Source organism: Eumetopias jubatus, unplaced genomic scaffold (assembly GCF_037043125.1).
Source record: "Eumetopias jubatus isolate StellerSeaLion01/CBP00866 unplaced genomic scaffold, mEumJub1_p1.0 scaffold_13, whole genome shotgun sequence".
NCBI lineage: Eukaryota > Metazoa > Chordata > Mammalia > Carnivora > Otariidae > Eumetopias > Eumetopias jubatus.
Window position 1 is genome coordinate 81857804 of NW_028274819.1, and position 16311 is coordinate 81874114.

The 16311-nt window shown below is 37.5% G+C and overlaps 1 protein-coding gene across 1 annotated transcript in view; it reads left to right on the forward strand.

The window, feature by feature from the left end:
- Positions 1-16311, forward strand: part of ARHGAP42 (Rho GTPase activating protein 42) — a 302672-nt gene that overhangs the window by 61586 nt on the left and 224775 nt on the right. Inside the window, exon 2 of the mRNA XM_028119626.2 lies at positions 13545-13640. Coding sequence (XP_027975427.1) covers positions 13545-13640 — 96 coding nt within the window. The remainder of the gene's footprint in view (positions 1-13544; positions 13641-16311) is intronic.

The following is a 16311-nucleotide window of genomic DNA, read 5'->3' on the forward strand; positions in this document are numbered from 1 at the left end:
GCCCTCCAGCTCTTATATTAGACTTGGAGCCTCTGCCAGAAACAAGCCCAAGGGACTGGGTGGCATGAAGGCTTCAGGCCCTTGAAATAAGACCAAGGAATGAGAAGTTAAGCTAGAGAGAATGGATTTATTTCCCCTGCTCCTAGCAGTCAGGGACAACACAGATTCTATATATCTAAAACAGACTTTTCATGGTGTTAGGTTTCTGTGGCATTTAAGATAGGAGAAGGCAATGGAAGGAGTGCCCTGTGTGCTATTTATTTTGTTAGGCTATTAGCTTCTTGAGGTTAGGGATAATGCTTTTCTTCACCCGACAGTTCAGATGCTCTGAAAGATGCAGTTGTTCAGTGTGACTGAACAAAGTATAAAATATAAAAATACACGGTGTACAGTTTTTATATTTTAATGTCTTTAAAATTGGGTGGGGGGGCTTACAATTTAGCCTTTTTTTTTTAACAATTTAGCATCAGAATATATGAACTGTGCTATATAAAAATCACCTTAAAATTTTGGTACATGGCTGAGGAACTGATATTCGTAAGTTCTGAAGCAAGAAGACAAAAATACCAGGTCAAAGGAGCTGAAAACCACATATGTATTTAAGTTTTTGAATTGAATGGTGACCTAATCATGGACTGGCTGTGTGTTGCCTAATAAAAACCTGGCATAAATCATGTGTGTCATTTGTATGAGAAGTCCCTTTTATTTGCAGCAATAAAATAATTAGAGACAATGTGCCTTCCAGAGTGTGGGAAGCTGTATGGCCAGACTTAGTTGCACAAGTCGACACAGTTGGAATTCCTCAGTTCTGGTTGCTAAATGAGTCTTAGCTGTTCAGAATCACAGCAGGCAGTTTCTGACGGTACAGATCTTGGCGTGTATACATGTTGGTAACTCAAACAGCATGGCATTTATGTGAATGAGTTTTCTTTTGAAATAAAAGATTTGAGGTTCATCTTTATGCTTTCTGATGAATGTAATCAATCACACCAAAATAGAACAATACTTTAAATATGATGTATGTTCCTCAAAGCCACACAGGCATTTTTATAAATGACCATTCCATGTAAATGCACAGTACACCAGCAGTTAAAATAGTTACATAATGGAGAGATATGGTATGGGAATGAGGGATTTTTTTTTAAGTGAGAAAAATAAAAAAAGGAAAATTATAAATGATCCTGTTTTGAAAAAAATTGTTTTACTGACTTAAGGCTCATATGGTAGAATTTTAAGTGTAAGAGGAATATTTACTTAAGGTGGTGTAGAAAGAAGTTTGACCTGGACACAGCAGATTAAGATTCCAGCCCTAATTCTATTGCTCGGATAAGTCACTTAACCTAAGGCCTTAGTTTCGTCATCTGTGAAATGGTGATAATTACTTAGTCTGTTTCCCCGGTAGGGTTCTAGTGAGATAAGGGGGTGTAATTATGATTTGAAAAATCTCATTGTATGTATTGAAGGTGGTGAATGGCTGTAGTAAATAAATTTATTAAGAGCAGAATACTTGGAATTTAGAACAAAACAGTAATAAAACAGTGTATCCCATCAAAATTGTCTCTTGTGATACCTTAAAGATGGAGTAAGTGGAGGATTGGCTATAAAGGTGTACGATGGAGTCTACAATGTTAAAGTGTAGCTTTCTTGAAATAGTCTGAAAAAAATTGCTTTAGTGTTTCAAAATGGGGTAGGACAGCAGAAAAATGGTCTGTAAACATGTAGGATAACAAGTCTATTGAAAGCAACTTACAAAAACTTTGTGTGCATGGAGAATAATGATCTTTGTGCCTTTAATTCTCTGGCAGCCCAAACTCCACCCTGTTTCACAGAGTTGTTCTTTTCTGTTTCTTTTTGGAACACCAGGCATGATGCCAGCATACTTCTACATCTTGTATAAGATAGAGGCTTATGTATTTGCCTTTCAATTACTATTCATAATCAAATATTTCCAATCTTTAAGAGGATGTTAGTCATGTAGCTAAATGAAAAAATTCTTTTCCCATAACCATATTGTTCCTGTATAGCCATGTTATTACATGATATTGTACACTTTTGTTTGGCCAAAGAAAATCAATAAAAATACAGTAGTGAAAAACCCAAATATGTTGTTACAAACATAGCTAGCCATTTTAAGCTATGCACACATTCTTGCTCATTCTATTTCAGTTGTGCTTAGAAAATTTTTGTAGGTTCATATACATTAGCTTATTTCTTCGCTTGGTTAAGCAGATTTCATTATTCAGTCCAGGAATGTTTTTCTTAAGGAATGCTGGAATGTGCAGAAATCTATTAACCACTGAGACAGTACTTTGAAGTTTTAATAATAATCTGTCACTGAGGGAATATGAGTATTTTTATAACTTTTATTAATGTATATGGTGCTAAGCAGCTGGTGGGAAAAATGCACTTGAGTAAATGGTAAATTTACCTTTTGGGATAGAAACAGTTTGACTATAATGATGTTTGTTACCACTTTAGTATTTCCTTGGTTGGCAGGTACTTTAGCTACATTAAATTTGCTGCCAACATATAATAGTGAGTTATCTTAAATCCTGAGAGGCGAGCTTAATGTAGATTTAGTAATCAAAAGCCAACTATAACATATTATTCTAGTCAGTGGTTTCCTCTGGAAAAATTACCTATCACATCTATCACAATAGAAAAATTACTATTATCAAGCTCATACTATGTGCTGTGCTGAGCCCTTTACATGCATGATTTCATTTGGTTATTATAACAATGAAGTGGGTGTATTATTATCCTCATTTAACAGATAGGTAAATTGAAACTTTAAGTTTAAGTAACACTCCACAAAGCAAAACTGAGAGTTTAACTAGTAGGCTTCCCGACATCAAAATCCTTGCTCTTAATTTTTTAATGGGACTTCTTTGTATTAGACGATGACATAGGAACTAAAAATCCGCACTAACTTTCTCTCTAATGATTTAAGTTTGTGGAACTCTTAATTTTTTTTGACTGAATGTTCTCCTCATCAAGCTTGATTAGACTACCAGAATCATTTTTAGAGTCGGATTTCTTCTAAGGCAATGGTGAGATTTTAGGTTAGCACCTAAAAATATCTGGGCTGCTTTTGTCAGCTTCCACTGCTTTTGCTTTTTGCCCAGCTTGCCAAAATATCTTAAATGAAAGAAACTTCTAGCTATTCTCTGTGGCTTCTCAGATTTCATGTATTTGATTTGACGACCAGATCATTAGGTGTGTTGTTTTGCTGGGACTCTGGTTTTTCTCCATTCCTCTTAGCACCTTTTATAGCTAGAGGCAAGTCTGTGAGTAAATCATTTCTTATCTGGAATTGATTTTTGTCAGTCCTGGAAAAGCCTTAGTTTACCTTTCCTAAATACTCTGAATTCCTGCATTCTATTGGTTTATTGTCAGCTTCCTTTGCTGGATGCAGTAAAGACTGGAGAGGTTCTCTGCCCTCCACAGGCTTACTGTTTGATGAGGGTTATGGGGCTTAGACACAAATATGTATAATAATAGAATGCAAAATTGTAGGGTATGTCAATAGACATCCAAAAAGGAGGTATATTATAGTAATGTAGTACTTCTCAAAATTTTCTGTTAGAGGAGGGGAAAGTATACCTTCAGTTTGAGGACATGGCCCAAACTGGCTGCTTTGATGGAAGTAACAAGGTATAAGTTAAGTCCTTTGATTCTTGCTTTACTCATAATATGTGCTTTTTAAAAAATGTAAAACAGGATAAAACTATTTAACATCCGTTTTCCCAGTTTTATAATGAAAGTTAAGCACCAGGAAGTTTTGTGACTCCTAAGGTACTGCTGTGTGTGATAAGGTATGTCAATATTTGTATCTGTAAGCCAGCAGATGTGTTGCTCTGATTGGATTATTTAGGGGTGGCTTTTAGATTAATCTAGAGAGGCAGGTTTTAAAGGTGCTTTAGAAGGACTTGAAGAAGCTACATGCTGCATTCTCAAGTATAGTCAACTGCTCTTTGGAGGTATGAGGAAGCTTCACAGTGGAGCTGTGAGTACTTCTTTATTTGAAGACATTTGAAGGTCCTAACAGAAAGCAAAGGGATGTTTTCCAACATAGGGAATAACTTCATCCATGTTGAAAGAGTTCAAGTTTAGAGTGGTTTGTTTGGCAGGCATGTTGAGGATGCAAAGAAGTCTGAGAAAAAAGATAGCCTGAAAAACCTAGAAGAAAGATGATATGCTTGAATTGCATAGTAGGTAACAATTTAGTGTGGTGATTTAAGAAGGAAATTTTACCTAGTCCAATCATGATTTAACCACAAATGTGTTTGGTATATGATACCAAGAAGGGGCTGATTGAAAAAGCAAGTTTTAAGAGTTAGTAATAGGCTGCTATGTGATGGGTAAGGTAAAGTAACACCAGATACTCTTCCCAGTCATTATCTTGGATAGATACATACTTCAGGTAGTCAAAAGAAAAGTGGGCTGGAGGTGAGGGTAGAACAATAAAACACTTCACATTGCTGAGTCTGCTGATAAGACTGTAAGTTGTAGATGCCTGGCAAGTAGTATGAAATGAGTGATTGGACTAGGGAGAGGTCATGGGTGGGAAAGCAGACCAGGATGCCCACAAAAACTTGCCAGCCCATCATGTGTTGCTGGGAAGCTTAGGAAAGCTGCAAGAGTCTCCATGTTGGGGAATTCCATGTTTTTTAACTTAAATTAAAAAAAAAAAGGCAAGAGGGATATTTTATTCAATTTTGCTTGGAAGTCCAGCATTCAGACTTAAAATCACCATGGAGGAGTTGCCTGCATATAAATATACAGCACTTTTTAAAAGAAAACAAGTATTGAGGTAAAACAACGTGACTAAAGACAAGCCCTCCTGAAGGAAAGAGTGTGAGGAAGAGAAAAGGAGTGCTTACTGAGGAAGGGAGAGAATCCTGAGAAACTGCAGTGTGCCATTGTTTCCTCACCCTTCCTTTTTCAAGCTTTATTCCCCAGGGTAGAAAGATGGGTGGTTTATTTCATCCTTTGAACTTTTCTATTTTTAACTTCACTTCAAGCAGCAGTGAAGTCTTTGTGGGTTTTCGTTTTTAATTTTTATGGAATTTGTAGCTTTATTGAAACTGTGGATAAAATCTCCCCAACTGTTGGTTCCTGTTTGTTTTTAGGTTGGAATCTTCTGGAACTACTTGCCAGACACATATCATTTATGGGATTACAAACTGTTTGGTCTTTAGAGGCCAGCACCACTATTTATTTTCACTAAAGCTGTCCTGAAGATAGTAATTTAATTCGCAGACTAAATATGTTGTGCTTACAATGAAAATATTTCATATTCTGCATTTGCCATCCTAATAAATAGTGGTTTAATAGGTAACATTTGTTGAGAACCAGTATTTCAAGTTTGTTCTGTTCTGTACCAGACACTGTGCTAAGCCACTTTCACATAATATTCATGACAGTCTTGCAAGGGTTTACTATCTTTCTTTTGTACATGTGGAACCTGAGATTCAGAGAGGCTAAGTGCTTGCTCTAAGACATATTGCAATAGATGGAGGTCCCTGGATTGGCGACCATGTCTTTTAGACTCTTGTACACACTTAATTCACGACGTGAAAGAATGATTGATTCTAATGAAGGACTTCTTCCCAGATATGAGTACGTTCATCACATAAGACTTCAGTATCACTGAAAACAGATGCTTTGACTTACACTGCCTGCCACAAGGGTGCATGTATCCAAAACAGGATGCAGAAGTAATACCCTGAATACACATCTGTTATAGAAATGAATGAGGCCATCTAAAGCTAGGCCAACTTTACAGTGACAAAACAATGTTATTTCATCCTCAAACACGGCAGGTTAATTTAGTGGCCTAGAGTAGTCTGTTCTTTTTGCATTTCCAGAGGGATGAAGAACAGCATCAGTACCCCATTGCCCTTTGGTGATTTTTGTCTCCACTTATCTCCTGTGATCAAGGCTATTGCTACATGGCAGCATTTCTCAAGGCTCACAAGGAAAGATCTTTGATCCCATTACTGCAAGTCACTCAATTTCACTTTAGCTCAACATAACACATATTGAGCTATTACCGTTACTAAGCTTTGTCCAAGGCCTTCTTTATGAAGACTTTTCTTTAATTGTTAATACTAGACAACCAGTATTTTCTATCCATTTATGTAGACTGGAAAATAACAAAGTGGGCATTTAAAAACTTTTTCAAATAAGAGCCATAGCAATGATTTTTATTGATAAGGTCTCATTGTGTTTTTATAATACTTTCCCACACCTAGTGTTTTTTTCCTCTGACTTTTCTCCATCTAGCAGTCTGACATTTGTAATTCTCTGAGAAACACTAGAAACATAACTGCAGGTGTTAAAAACTCAGGTTTATTTGATAATTCTCTGAACACATTCTTCTGTGTAATGTTCAGTATGATTTTTAGTGAATTAAGGCTTCCAGTTATACTCATGTGTGTTCCCAGTACCATAAGCTTTTTGGTAATTGATCTATAGTGGATTCTTTTCTTTTTTTTAAGGGAGGGGAGGCAGGAGGTGCAGAGGGAGAGGGAAAAGGAGAGAGAATCTTTCATGCTTCACGCCCAGTGTGGAGCCCAATGCGGAACTCAGTCTCACAACCCTGAAGCCATGACCTGAGCCGAAATCAAGAGTCTGACGCTTAAGGAACTGAGCCACCCAGGCGCCCCTACGGTGGATTCTTATATTAATGCATTGGTGTACACTTACGTCTTTCTGGTCCCTCTGGTTTCTTTTGTGTCTGCTTTCTATTGGGCACTAAGGGCAAAATGAGATGAAGAATATATACCTACCTTCAAGAAGCTTAACACCTAGACTATTACTCAGTTATCTTGTAGCATTAGAAAGTATAAGAATGATGTGAATTTCCTTTGGTTTCTAGCATGGTGTTTAATAATGACCATCTAATGTATGTCCGCTGCTAGCTTATTCCATGCTAATAAGCATAACCAGCTCTTATATATAGTTCAATACATGGAGTCTTACTGTCTTGGAATTTATATAGCAGGTGAGGGATTAGTGAGATGTTGTTAAAGGGCACACCTTCCCTGATTTTAATGCTTGTTAGTCATTGGGAATTAGCTATGGGATGCAGCAGAAAGAACCTCAAATTTGGGGAGCAGAAGACCTGTCCAGATTGGTGTCCAGCTCTTAGACTTTGGGCAAATTAAATTATTACTTAAATTTTCAGAGCATCAGCCCTCATAGCTTTGTGTGAGAATTAGGAAAAAATATGTAAGAACTTTGAAATAGTAAAATATCAACACTATTGCTATCATTATTGTGAATGTATATCAAAGCTTTTTGTAAATAGTAAAACATTTTATTATTTATTACTATTTTGGAAAATGGACAACCCATGTTTTACCATTGGTTGAAAAAGCCACATTAGGGGATTGCAAGAGTGGGAAGAATGGAAGATGAAAGGCATCTGCAAAGTTTGAGTATTGACTCACCTCACAGAAATTTATGCTCTCAAAAGTTGAGCTCTTGTATATAAGAAATGGTGCTGGATACTTGGATAGTATTCACAGATGGTAGAACTTCCTACCTTTATTACGTTATTGAAAATAGGGTGGATAGACTAGGTTTATGGATAACAGGGTAAAAGGTAAAATAGAGAAAGCACAGCAAGTGTGTCACAACATATAGTGGAAAGTGTGAAAGAAGAGATAATGCCAGATTGGAAGGGATCAGGAAGGGCTTTTTGGGGGAAATGGGGGCTTGAGAGATATATTGAAAGAGACTGTGGAGAAGATTATATCTCTAGAAGGTGGAATAACAATATAAACATAGGTACAAGAGACTGGATGGTTGTTTCTAGTAATAACCAGTACCCCAACTTGGTGTGAATCTTGATGGGTGAGGTTGGATATGTAGGTAGAAGATGCCTTTTGGAAGATTCTATATGTTTTGTTAACTTGGCCATGCTTGGTGTGTTGTCACGTCTTTTAAGTCTCCGTTTTCATTGATTATTCTGAGAAGCCTTCCCCCCATGCACTCAAGCAGAAGGGATTGTGCCTTCTTATATACTATCTTGATGTGCAGAGCAGTCTTGACAATGTGGTTGAGTAGGAATTCTGGAGCCAAGCTCTCTGGGTTGAAAATCTGGTTCTGTCATTTACTAGCTTGCACGAACTTGGGGAAGCCACTTAACCTGCCTGTGCCTTGGTTTCTTCGTCTGTAAAATAAGAGTGATGATATATGCTTTATGTGACTGTTGTGAGAATTAATGGTTTAATTTACATTAAGTGCTTGGAAAAGTACATAGTAAGGCACATAGTAAGTACTACCTGTAGTGATGGCGTTATTAACCTCTATAAGAGACTTTATCAATTGACCTATGATAGGATTTATTTACTTGCCTGATGCTCCTATGGACTGTGCCCTTTTGGAGGAAAGGATGTATCTTGTTTTTACCCATTATTCCCATTGCTTTGTACTATCTGCCTTCTGCATGGTAGTGTAAAGATAATTCTACAACACATACGTCTGGGATATATTGTTCCTGTGAGTCTTAAATCTAATCTCAGAGCAACTGGGTTGCAGGAAGAACTGCCTTGTATCGGTGGACTCTGACATAAATATAGCTCACTTCCGAGCTAACATTATAAAAATAATCCCATTAACACTTCTAAAGTAAAAGGTAGCTCTTAATGTATAAGAAGAGTTATAATTATTTACTAAGTGTGTTTTATTTCTCTAATGAAATGAAGTTTTAGTGTTTCATTAGCATCATCTAATCATGGGCGCTACAGGTTAACTCTTTGATATAAAAACACTGCTGACTAATTAAAGCCCAGTGTAATTTCTTTCAACTTAATGTGAATATACGTGAAGACATCCTTGCTTAACTTGTAGGTTAGGCAAATGGAAAAGATGTGGTACGGGTAGTACTTGTGGTGTCTTTACTGTGTACAACCTTGCTTGCTGGTAAATGTTATTCCTCTACCTTCACCTTAGAATGTGGCCAGGTGGCTCTGACTGGGATCTTTTTCTTGTTTGTTCTCAAGTTCTGATAGTTGGGTAGAAATAGGGAGAAAGAGACACCCTTGCCTAAACTAGAACTCTTTGCTTGTCATATTTTATATGCTTGATCTTTCTTTTTGTACTTAAGAGAAAATGTAGATTCTTATCATTACACATTTTGACACTTTAAAATTCAACAATAGAATTTTTAAAATCAGGTTTTATAGTCAGATGTGAATCAATTTTATTTAAAAGGTTTTAGAACCAGTACTTCTGTATCGTGCATCTGGCCATTATTCAGAAACTTTAGACAATTAGGGAATAGTGTTTTTCATGTGGTTTCAAGTCAGTTAAAGGTGTTGTGCGGGGCGCCTGGGTGGCTCAGTTGGTTAAGCGACTGCCTTCCGCTCAGGTCATGATCCTGGAGTCCCGGGATCGAGTCCCGCATCGGGCTTCCTGCTCAGCAGGGAGTCTGCTTCTCCCTCTGACCCAACCCCCTCTCATGCTCTCTCTCTCTCTCTCTCTCTCTCTCTCTCATTCTCTCTCTCAAATAAATAAATAAAATCTTTAAAAAAAAAGGTGTTGTGTGTTCTATTTCAGAGGAAGACGGAGCCAAGAGAGTGAGCTGGATTCCTCATTTTGAAGATTGATCAATATTCTTGGCAGAAAATATCATAAGTTCTTTACCTTGATAATATTTTTGACCTGATTATTACTTTGGTTTTTAGAAAATGAGAACAAATAAAAGGAAAGTCAAGAACCCAGACACTTGAAGTTGAAAATAAGTCATATTTCGAACTTCTCATTATTTTTGGAATTATCATCTGAATTACTTGAGAACCAAGTTTTTAAAATGTGGGATTCTGCCTTGTTATGCTTCCGAAAGGACTATGGAGAGAGCATGCATTCTTCATTCCAGGGTTGAAATAGACACCTATCTCTTACACAGAAATACTGAATAATCAGGTTGTCATTGTCATGGCCTGATTGCAGTGCACCAAGAGAGAATTTGAAACTACTGTCAACAGCAGATGGTTTTCTTTGGCTTTTCCAAAGTTATCTAAGGTCTAACAGCTGCCACCTTCGTTCCTGAATTATTTTTTTTCTTTTCTAAGATGTTTAACATGGAAATAGCCAATACCTTTTGAGTGCTTAATTGTGTTCCAGACACTGTTCTAAGTTCTTCATCTATATTTAACTCACTTTCTCTTCACAGTAACCCTGAGAGACAGGTTCTATTCCACTTAACAAATGAGGATACTGAGATACAGAGAAGTTAAGGAACTTGCCCACAGTTATGTCACTGATTGGTAGAGGCAGGAAGTTAGCCCTCCACTCTGCCACTAGAACTCACATTCTCAATCACTGGCTATATTGATAAGAATAGCTTATAAAGTGGGCTTCTAGGTTCTTGTTTGGGAACAGGAATTCTTACAGTGCATCCACTGTGATGTCTGCATAAGGACAAAGCAGCTTACCTTTCTTAGTCAAGGAGCAAGGCCATGGGAAGCAAAGAGTATTTTAGGAAGAAATGGTCGATTAGGGGATATTGTGTTAGAGTTCCCTAGGACAAAGCTTCCAGATAGCTCATTGTGTTTGAGGGGAAACTCTGAGGAACTAGTGATGAGGAGGGGAGAGAAGGAAGAATATCTCATAAAATTCTTTAAGCATCCTGATTCATCCATATACACTATCCCCCATCTCAACTCTGCTGTAGGAATTGCATCTGTGATTTCAAATCCATTTTACCATAAGCGTTTATATTGTACATAGAAAAATAAAGGGACGTTAAATGGAATGTGATTCCTGTCTCAGGGAGAGTACCCACATACAGCTTGACTTAAAATTATCCCAGGAGTCTACTTTCTTTCTTTGTCTTCTCATAACATTTGATGTAGGTGTTATGATTTCTCTAACCATAGCCAGATTTCTCTACCTGTGCACTGTGCACTGTCAGATAAATGCATACTTTTGCATAGTGTCCTTCTGTCTGGAAGGCCAGTCAACCTTCCCACCTTTATAAGTTGGACTTGAATGATAATAACTGATGCCATTTATTGAGTTGCCTAGTATGTACCAGGCACATATTTTGTTTAGTCTTTAGAACTACCCCTTGAGATCAGTATTAATTCTCTGTTGTATAGATAAGAAAAATAGTTTTTGGGGAGGATAAATGATTGTCCAAGGGCTCAAAGGTAATTGATGAAGTCTAGCTCTAATGAAGCCTTTGTTTTCTCATTGACTAATAATTCATTAAGAAGGCTCTCTTTATCTTTCTTTCTGGAAGCCCAATGGAGAGCCATTCTTAAGGTGATAGAACGTTCTAACACTCTTAAATTGAAAGTAATTCTCAAGAAGAATATGCAGCTGACCCAAAGTTTTAGCCCTTTTGTGGGAAGAGGTGTAATCTACGAGTAGCATCATCTTTCCAGAGAATATTTTTTTTTTTTTTTTAATTTCTCTTGTGTGTATATTTTGACTTTTTTTAAAAAAAGCCTCTCTGAAGCTTAAGGCCTGTCAGCTTCAGAATTGTCTTTGTTCAGGGTGTTGTTGAGTTCTTTGGATCACAATGGCACAAAAAAGTGTTTGAAGACCTATTCATTCATGAGTACTTAACTTTGATAGGTGCTTGGGGTTTCATGAATGGTCGGTTACCACAGTAAATCCTGGGGTCATGTCTAGGCATGGGGCCAAACTGTTCTCTTAAAGAAAAAACTATTCTGACGCCAGTTAAAATGTTAAGGAGGACTTTATTCAAAACTGCTAGAGGTGCCTTGGTGGCTCAGTTGGTTAAAAGCAACTGCCTTCAGCTCAGGGTCATGATCCCAGGGTACTGGGATTGAGCCCCACATCAGGCTCCTTGCTCAGCGGGGAGCCTGCTTCTCCCTCTCCTTCTACCTGCTACTCTGCCTTCTTGTGCTCTCTCTCTCTGTGTCAAATAAATTAAAAAAAAAAATCTAAAAAAAAAAAAAAGACTGCTAAAAGTGTCAAGATTATCTATCACAATAGGGGAGAAAGATCATACTCAACCCTGAATGCAACAAGAACAAGTGGGGATTTATAGCCAAGGAGCAGGCTTGGGGCTGGGTTAGGGGGATGTTTGATTGGAATGGAAAATTACTAGTAGGAGACATCAAAGGAAGGAGGATTCTTGGTGAAGGTAGGCCAAGGACAAAGGTAGGGGATGAAGATTTTGATCCTGTATCCAAAGTGGGGAATTCTCTATAAACTGACTTGGCAAGATTCTTGATAAAACCGGACTATGTAGGGCCAGTGAGGACTGGGAGCCAAGGTAGAAGCCTAGTCATGGTAAGGGCTCAGAGGAGTCTGGCTAAACATTGGTAAGGAGAGAGTCTTCTCTTGGCTTCTATTGCTTGAATTAAATGTAAGAGTTCAGGTATTGGACTTGAACTCATGGGAGATACCACTAAATGAAGTTATAGAGTGAATTCCAGAAAAATATGTTCTGCTGCTGGCACAGACTTATGTGGAAAGTTTGGTATGAATGATCAGAGTAGTTTCACGAGAGATGGGATCTTTAAAGCCTCTGATGCTGCACTATCAGATTGATTTATAATTTTACTTAAAAAACTTAAACAGTGTTTTTTTAAGTGCCAGGCTTGGTTCTAAACACTTTGCAAATGTTAATTTACTCAGTCCTTAAAACGACTGTGTGAGGTGGTTATGCAATTGTTATTCGCTCTTTACAGATGAGGAAACAAAGGCCCAGAGGAGTTAAATAATTTGCCCAAGGTCACATAGCAAGTACTTGGTGGGACTTGGATTTCCACCCAGGCAGCCTGGCTCCAGAGTGCATTCTTAATCACTCTGTTAGGCTGCATCCCAGGGATTTACTTCTCATTATTCTGGGCTTTTCTTTATTCTCTCCAGGAATAAAGAATTCTTCTGGATTTAGTCACATTCTGGACTTTGTTCAGACTGAAGCCAGGATTGAAGATTGTATTTAGCTTGAGGTCCCCTATAAATCATGAGGTTATTCATAAACAGCCTTTTAGGTGGCCTTAGGAGATCAAAACACATTCCTTACCTGCTCTGTAGTCTGTACATTGGGGATCCTTTCTAATCAAAGATTGGCTGCTTTCCCCTCCCTTTCTCCCCACTCCATCAGCAACCTTAGTGACTGACTTTCTTTCTTTCTTTCTTTCTTTTTTTCTTTCTTTCTTTCTTTCTTTCTTTCTTTCTTTCTTTCTTTCTTTCTTTCTTTCTTTCTTTCTTTCTTTCTTTTTCTTTCTTTCTTTCTTCTTTCTAAATGCTCCATTTATGGGGAGTGAATGGTAGTTCTTTGATAAAGGCTTTGGGAATTGGTTTCCAGATAATACACAACTGGCACCAAAACTTTCTTAAAGGGGTAAATCCCCTGTGAGCAGAGCAGTTCCAGTTCCTAAAATATTTCTTTAGTAGTCTCTTTAAAATCTGCTTCAATTTGTCAAGCTGGTATTTTAAAAGCTTCTGGTAAATAAAGTGTTAAAATTGAAGTTCTAGAGTAATGCATGTGGAAAATCTCATATTCCATGGTACCTTCAACTTACGATTTTTTAACTTTTTAATTACAGATCTGTCTATGGCGGTACAGAAATTTTCCCAGTCACTGCAAGATTTCCAATTTGAATGTATTGGTGATGCTGAAACAGATGATGAAATTAGTATTGGTGAGTATTACTGTTCTTTAATATTCTACATAATCTTAAAAGTCCTACTTCAGATACTGATTTCACTGAAATCAAACAGATTCACATACCCAAATAATAAACATGTAAAATATTCTGATTTTGATAAAAGTATAAGGGCTATTTTTGGTTATTGTAGAGGAGCTATTATAAATTGTCTAAAAATTGAACTCTGTTTTTTTCCATAAGGAAATTACTTATTAATCATTTTATAATTTAGCTCATCCCTTTAAGAAGAGTTGGATAACAAAGTTTGTCTCTGCCTCAGAGTGAATCATTCATTCAAATATATATTGGGCATCTACTATTAAATATACAAGGTACTGGTTTTAAGAATTATTTTACTTTTTAAAAATTTAATACTGATTTCTCTTTTAACATGAGTATTTGTTCATAAAGGAAAAATTCAGTCATGATGTATTAAACCAGTGTTATTACAGGATATAAAATATTATTGAGGATCAGGAGACTTGAGCTCTGATCCAACTTTGCTGTAGTAATTCAGCAATCTGACCCTGGGGGGCATGCCCTTTCCTGATTCAGATGGTTTTATTTCCTGTAAAGCGAAGAGGTTGGTTTATGTGATCCCTGAAGTTTTATCTGTATCTGAATTTGTACTGTTTGAAGATCAGATTATGTAGCATTCCTTTCCCCCACATTTTAACAATTACTACTTAACAGTGTGTAGACAGTGGGTCCATTTGTAGGCTGAATTAGAGACATGTCACATCATCAGAAGACTGTATAGACTATGTACATTTTGGAGGATAATACTAAAGGTACCCATCTTCCAGGTATAAAAATAGCATATTACAACTGTTTAGAACAGTGACTGTCGAGGTTTAATGTGTAGACACACATTACATAAATGCAAATTCTGATACAGAAGGTCTCAGGTGGAGTGTGCGATTCTGCATTTCTAACAAACTTTTGAAAGTGGTGTTGACACTGCTGGTCCATGGACCACACCTGGAGTTTACTACTTATTTATACTACTTACTACTATTTATAATCCCTGACATGCCCCTCCACAATCACATTTCTCTTCTTCCTTTATCATTTCTTTTTCTTTTATAGTTTTGTCAGTTATATATGTATTCCTAAACAGTATATTTTTAATTTTGAAAACCTAAGTAGCCAGCCCAAACCTAGCTGTGAAAGGAAAGGGCGGTGTTATCCCCACCAAAGAAAGGCTCCAGGAGAAGATAAGCTGACTGAGTTTGATTCATTGTGTGGCTTTAGCTTGCTTACGTTTACAAAAGTTCCTTCTGGATAAATCGCTGTCAGAATTCAGAGTTCAAGGTGGCAGTCTTTCAGAGGTGCTGTGCCAGGTGGTCACTTTATTTGGTTGCTCCTTTAGGAGTGTTAATTACTCAGAGGAATGGAGGGTAGCTGGTCTCTTGAAGTCATAAATGACTCCTCCTCCCTCAGTGCTCTAATGAAAAGTACTAAGCCATGTAGAAAGAAGGATGAGGACTGCCTCATGGTCCTCCTCAGCATGGCTTCTTTCTCTTTACAGGATGTATGAGAAAGGGCACCTTCAGTGATGGTGTACCACTGGTACTTGAGACTATAGTTGTCATTTTTGTGTGCTACTTCTTGACATTTGTGTCATAATGTCTAGCCCCCAACAAAGGTCTTGTAACACACACCTGGCCAAAAAGCCTAGATAATATTACTAAAATACTAACATATTAGCATTATTATTTAGAAAAAAATAAAACCCACATATTTACATAAGAGCATGTATTTTCACTTACTCACATAGTAATGTAATCGTAATTCCAAGAAGGCAGAGGCCAGAGCTGTCCTTTTTTTTTTTTTTTTTTTTTTTTTTTTTTTACAGAGAGTGTGCAGGAGTTGGGGTTGGGGAGGGCAGAGGAACAAGAGAATCTTAAGCAGGTTCCACACCCCAGCATGGAGCCCAACTTGGGGCTCGATCTCATGACCCTGTGAACATGACTTGGGCCAAAATTAAGAATCGATCACTTAACCAAGCTACCCAGGCACCCGTCTTTTCTTTTTCTTTCTTTTTTTTTTATTTTATTACGTTATGTTAGTCACCATACAATACATCATTAGTTTTTGATGTGGTGATCCACGATCCATTGTTTGCGTATAACACCCAGTGCTCCATGCAGTACGTGCCCTCCTTAGTACCCATCACTAGGCTAACCCATCCCCCCACCCCCTCCCCTCTAGAACCCTCAGTTTGTGTCTCAGAGTCCATAGTCTCTCATGGTTCATCTCTTCCTCCGATTTCCGCCCCCCTTCATTTTTCCCTTCCTTCTCCTAATGGCCTCCATGCTATTTCTTATGTTCCATAAATAAGTGAACCCATATGATAATTGACTTTCTCTGCTTGACTTATTTCACTTAGCATCATCTCCTCCAGTCCCATCCATGTTGATGTAAAAGTTGGGTATTCATCCTTTCTGATGGCTGAGTAATATTCCATTGTATATATGGACCACATCTTCTTTATCCATTCATCTGTTGAAGGGCATCTCGGCTCTTTCCACAGTTTGGCTATTGTGGGCAACCCCTGTCTTTTCTTTTTTAAAACCACTTTAGCTTTAGCACCTGACCTAGGGCCTGATTCATGGTACACCCTCAGTTAAATTGTTTGAATAAATGATATAACTCTCCTTAT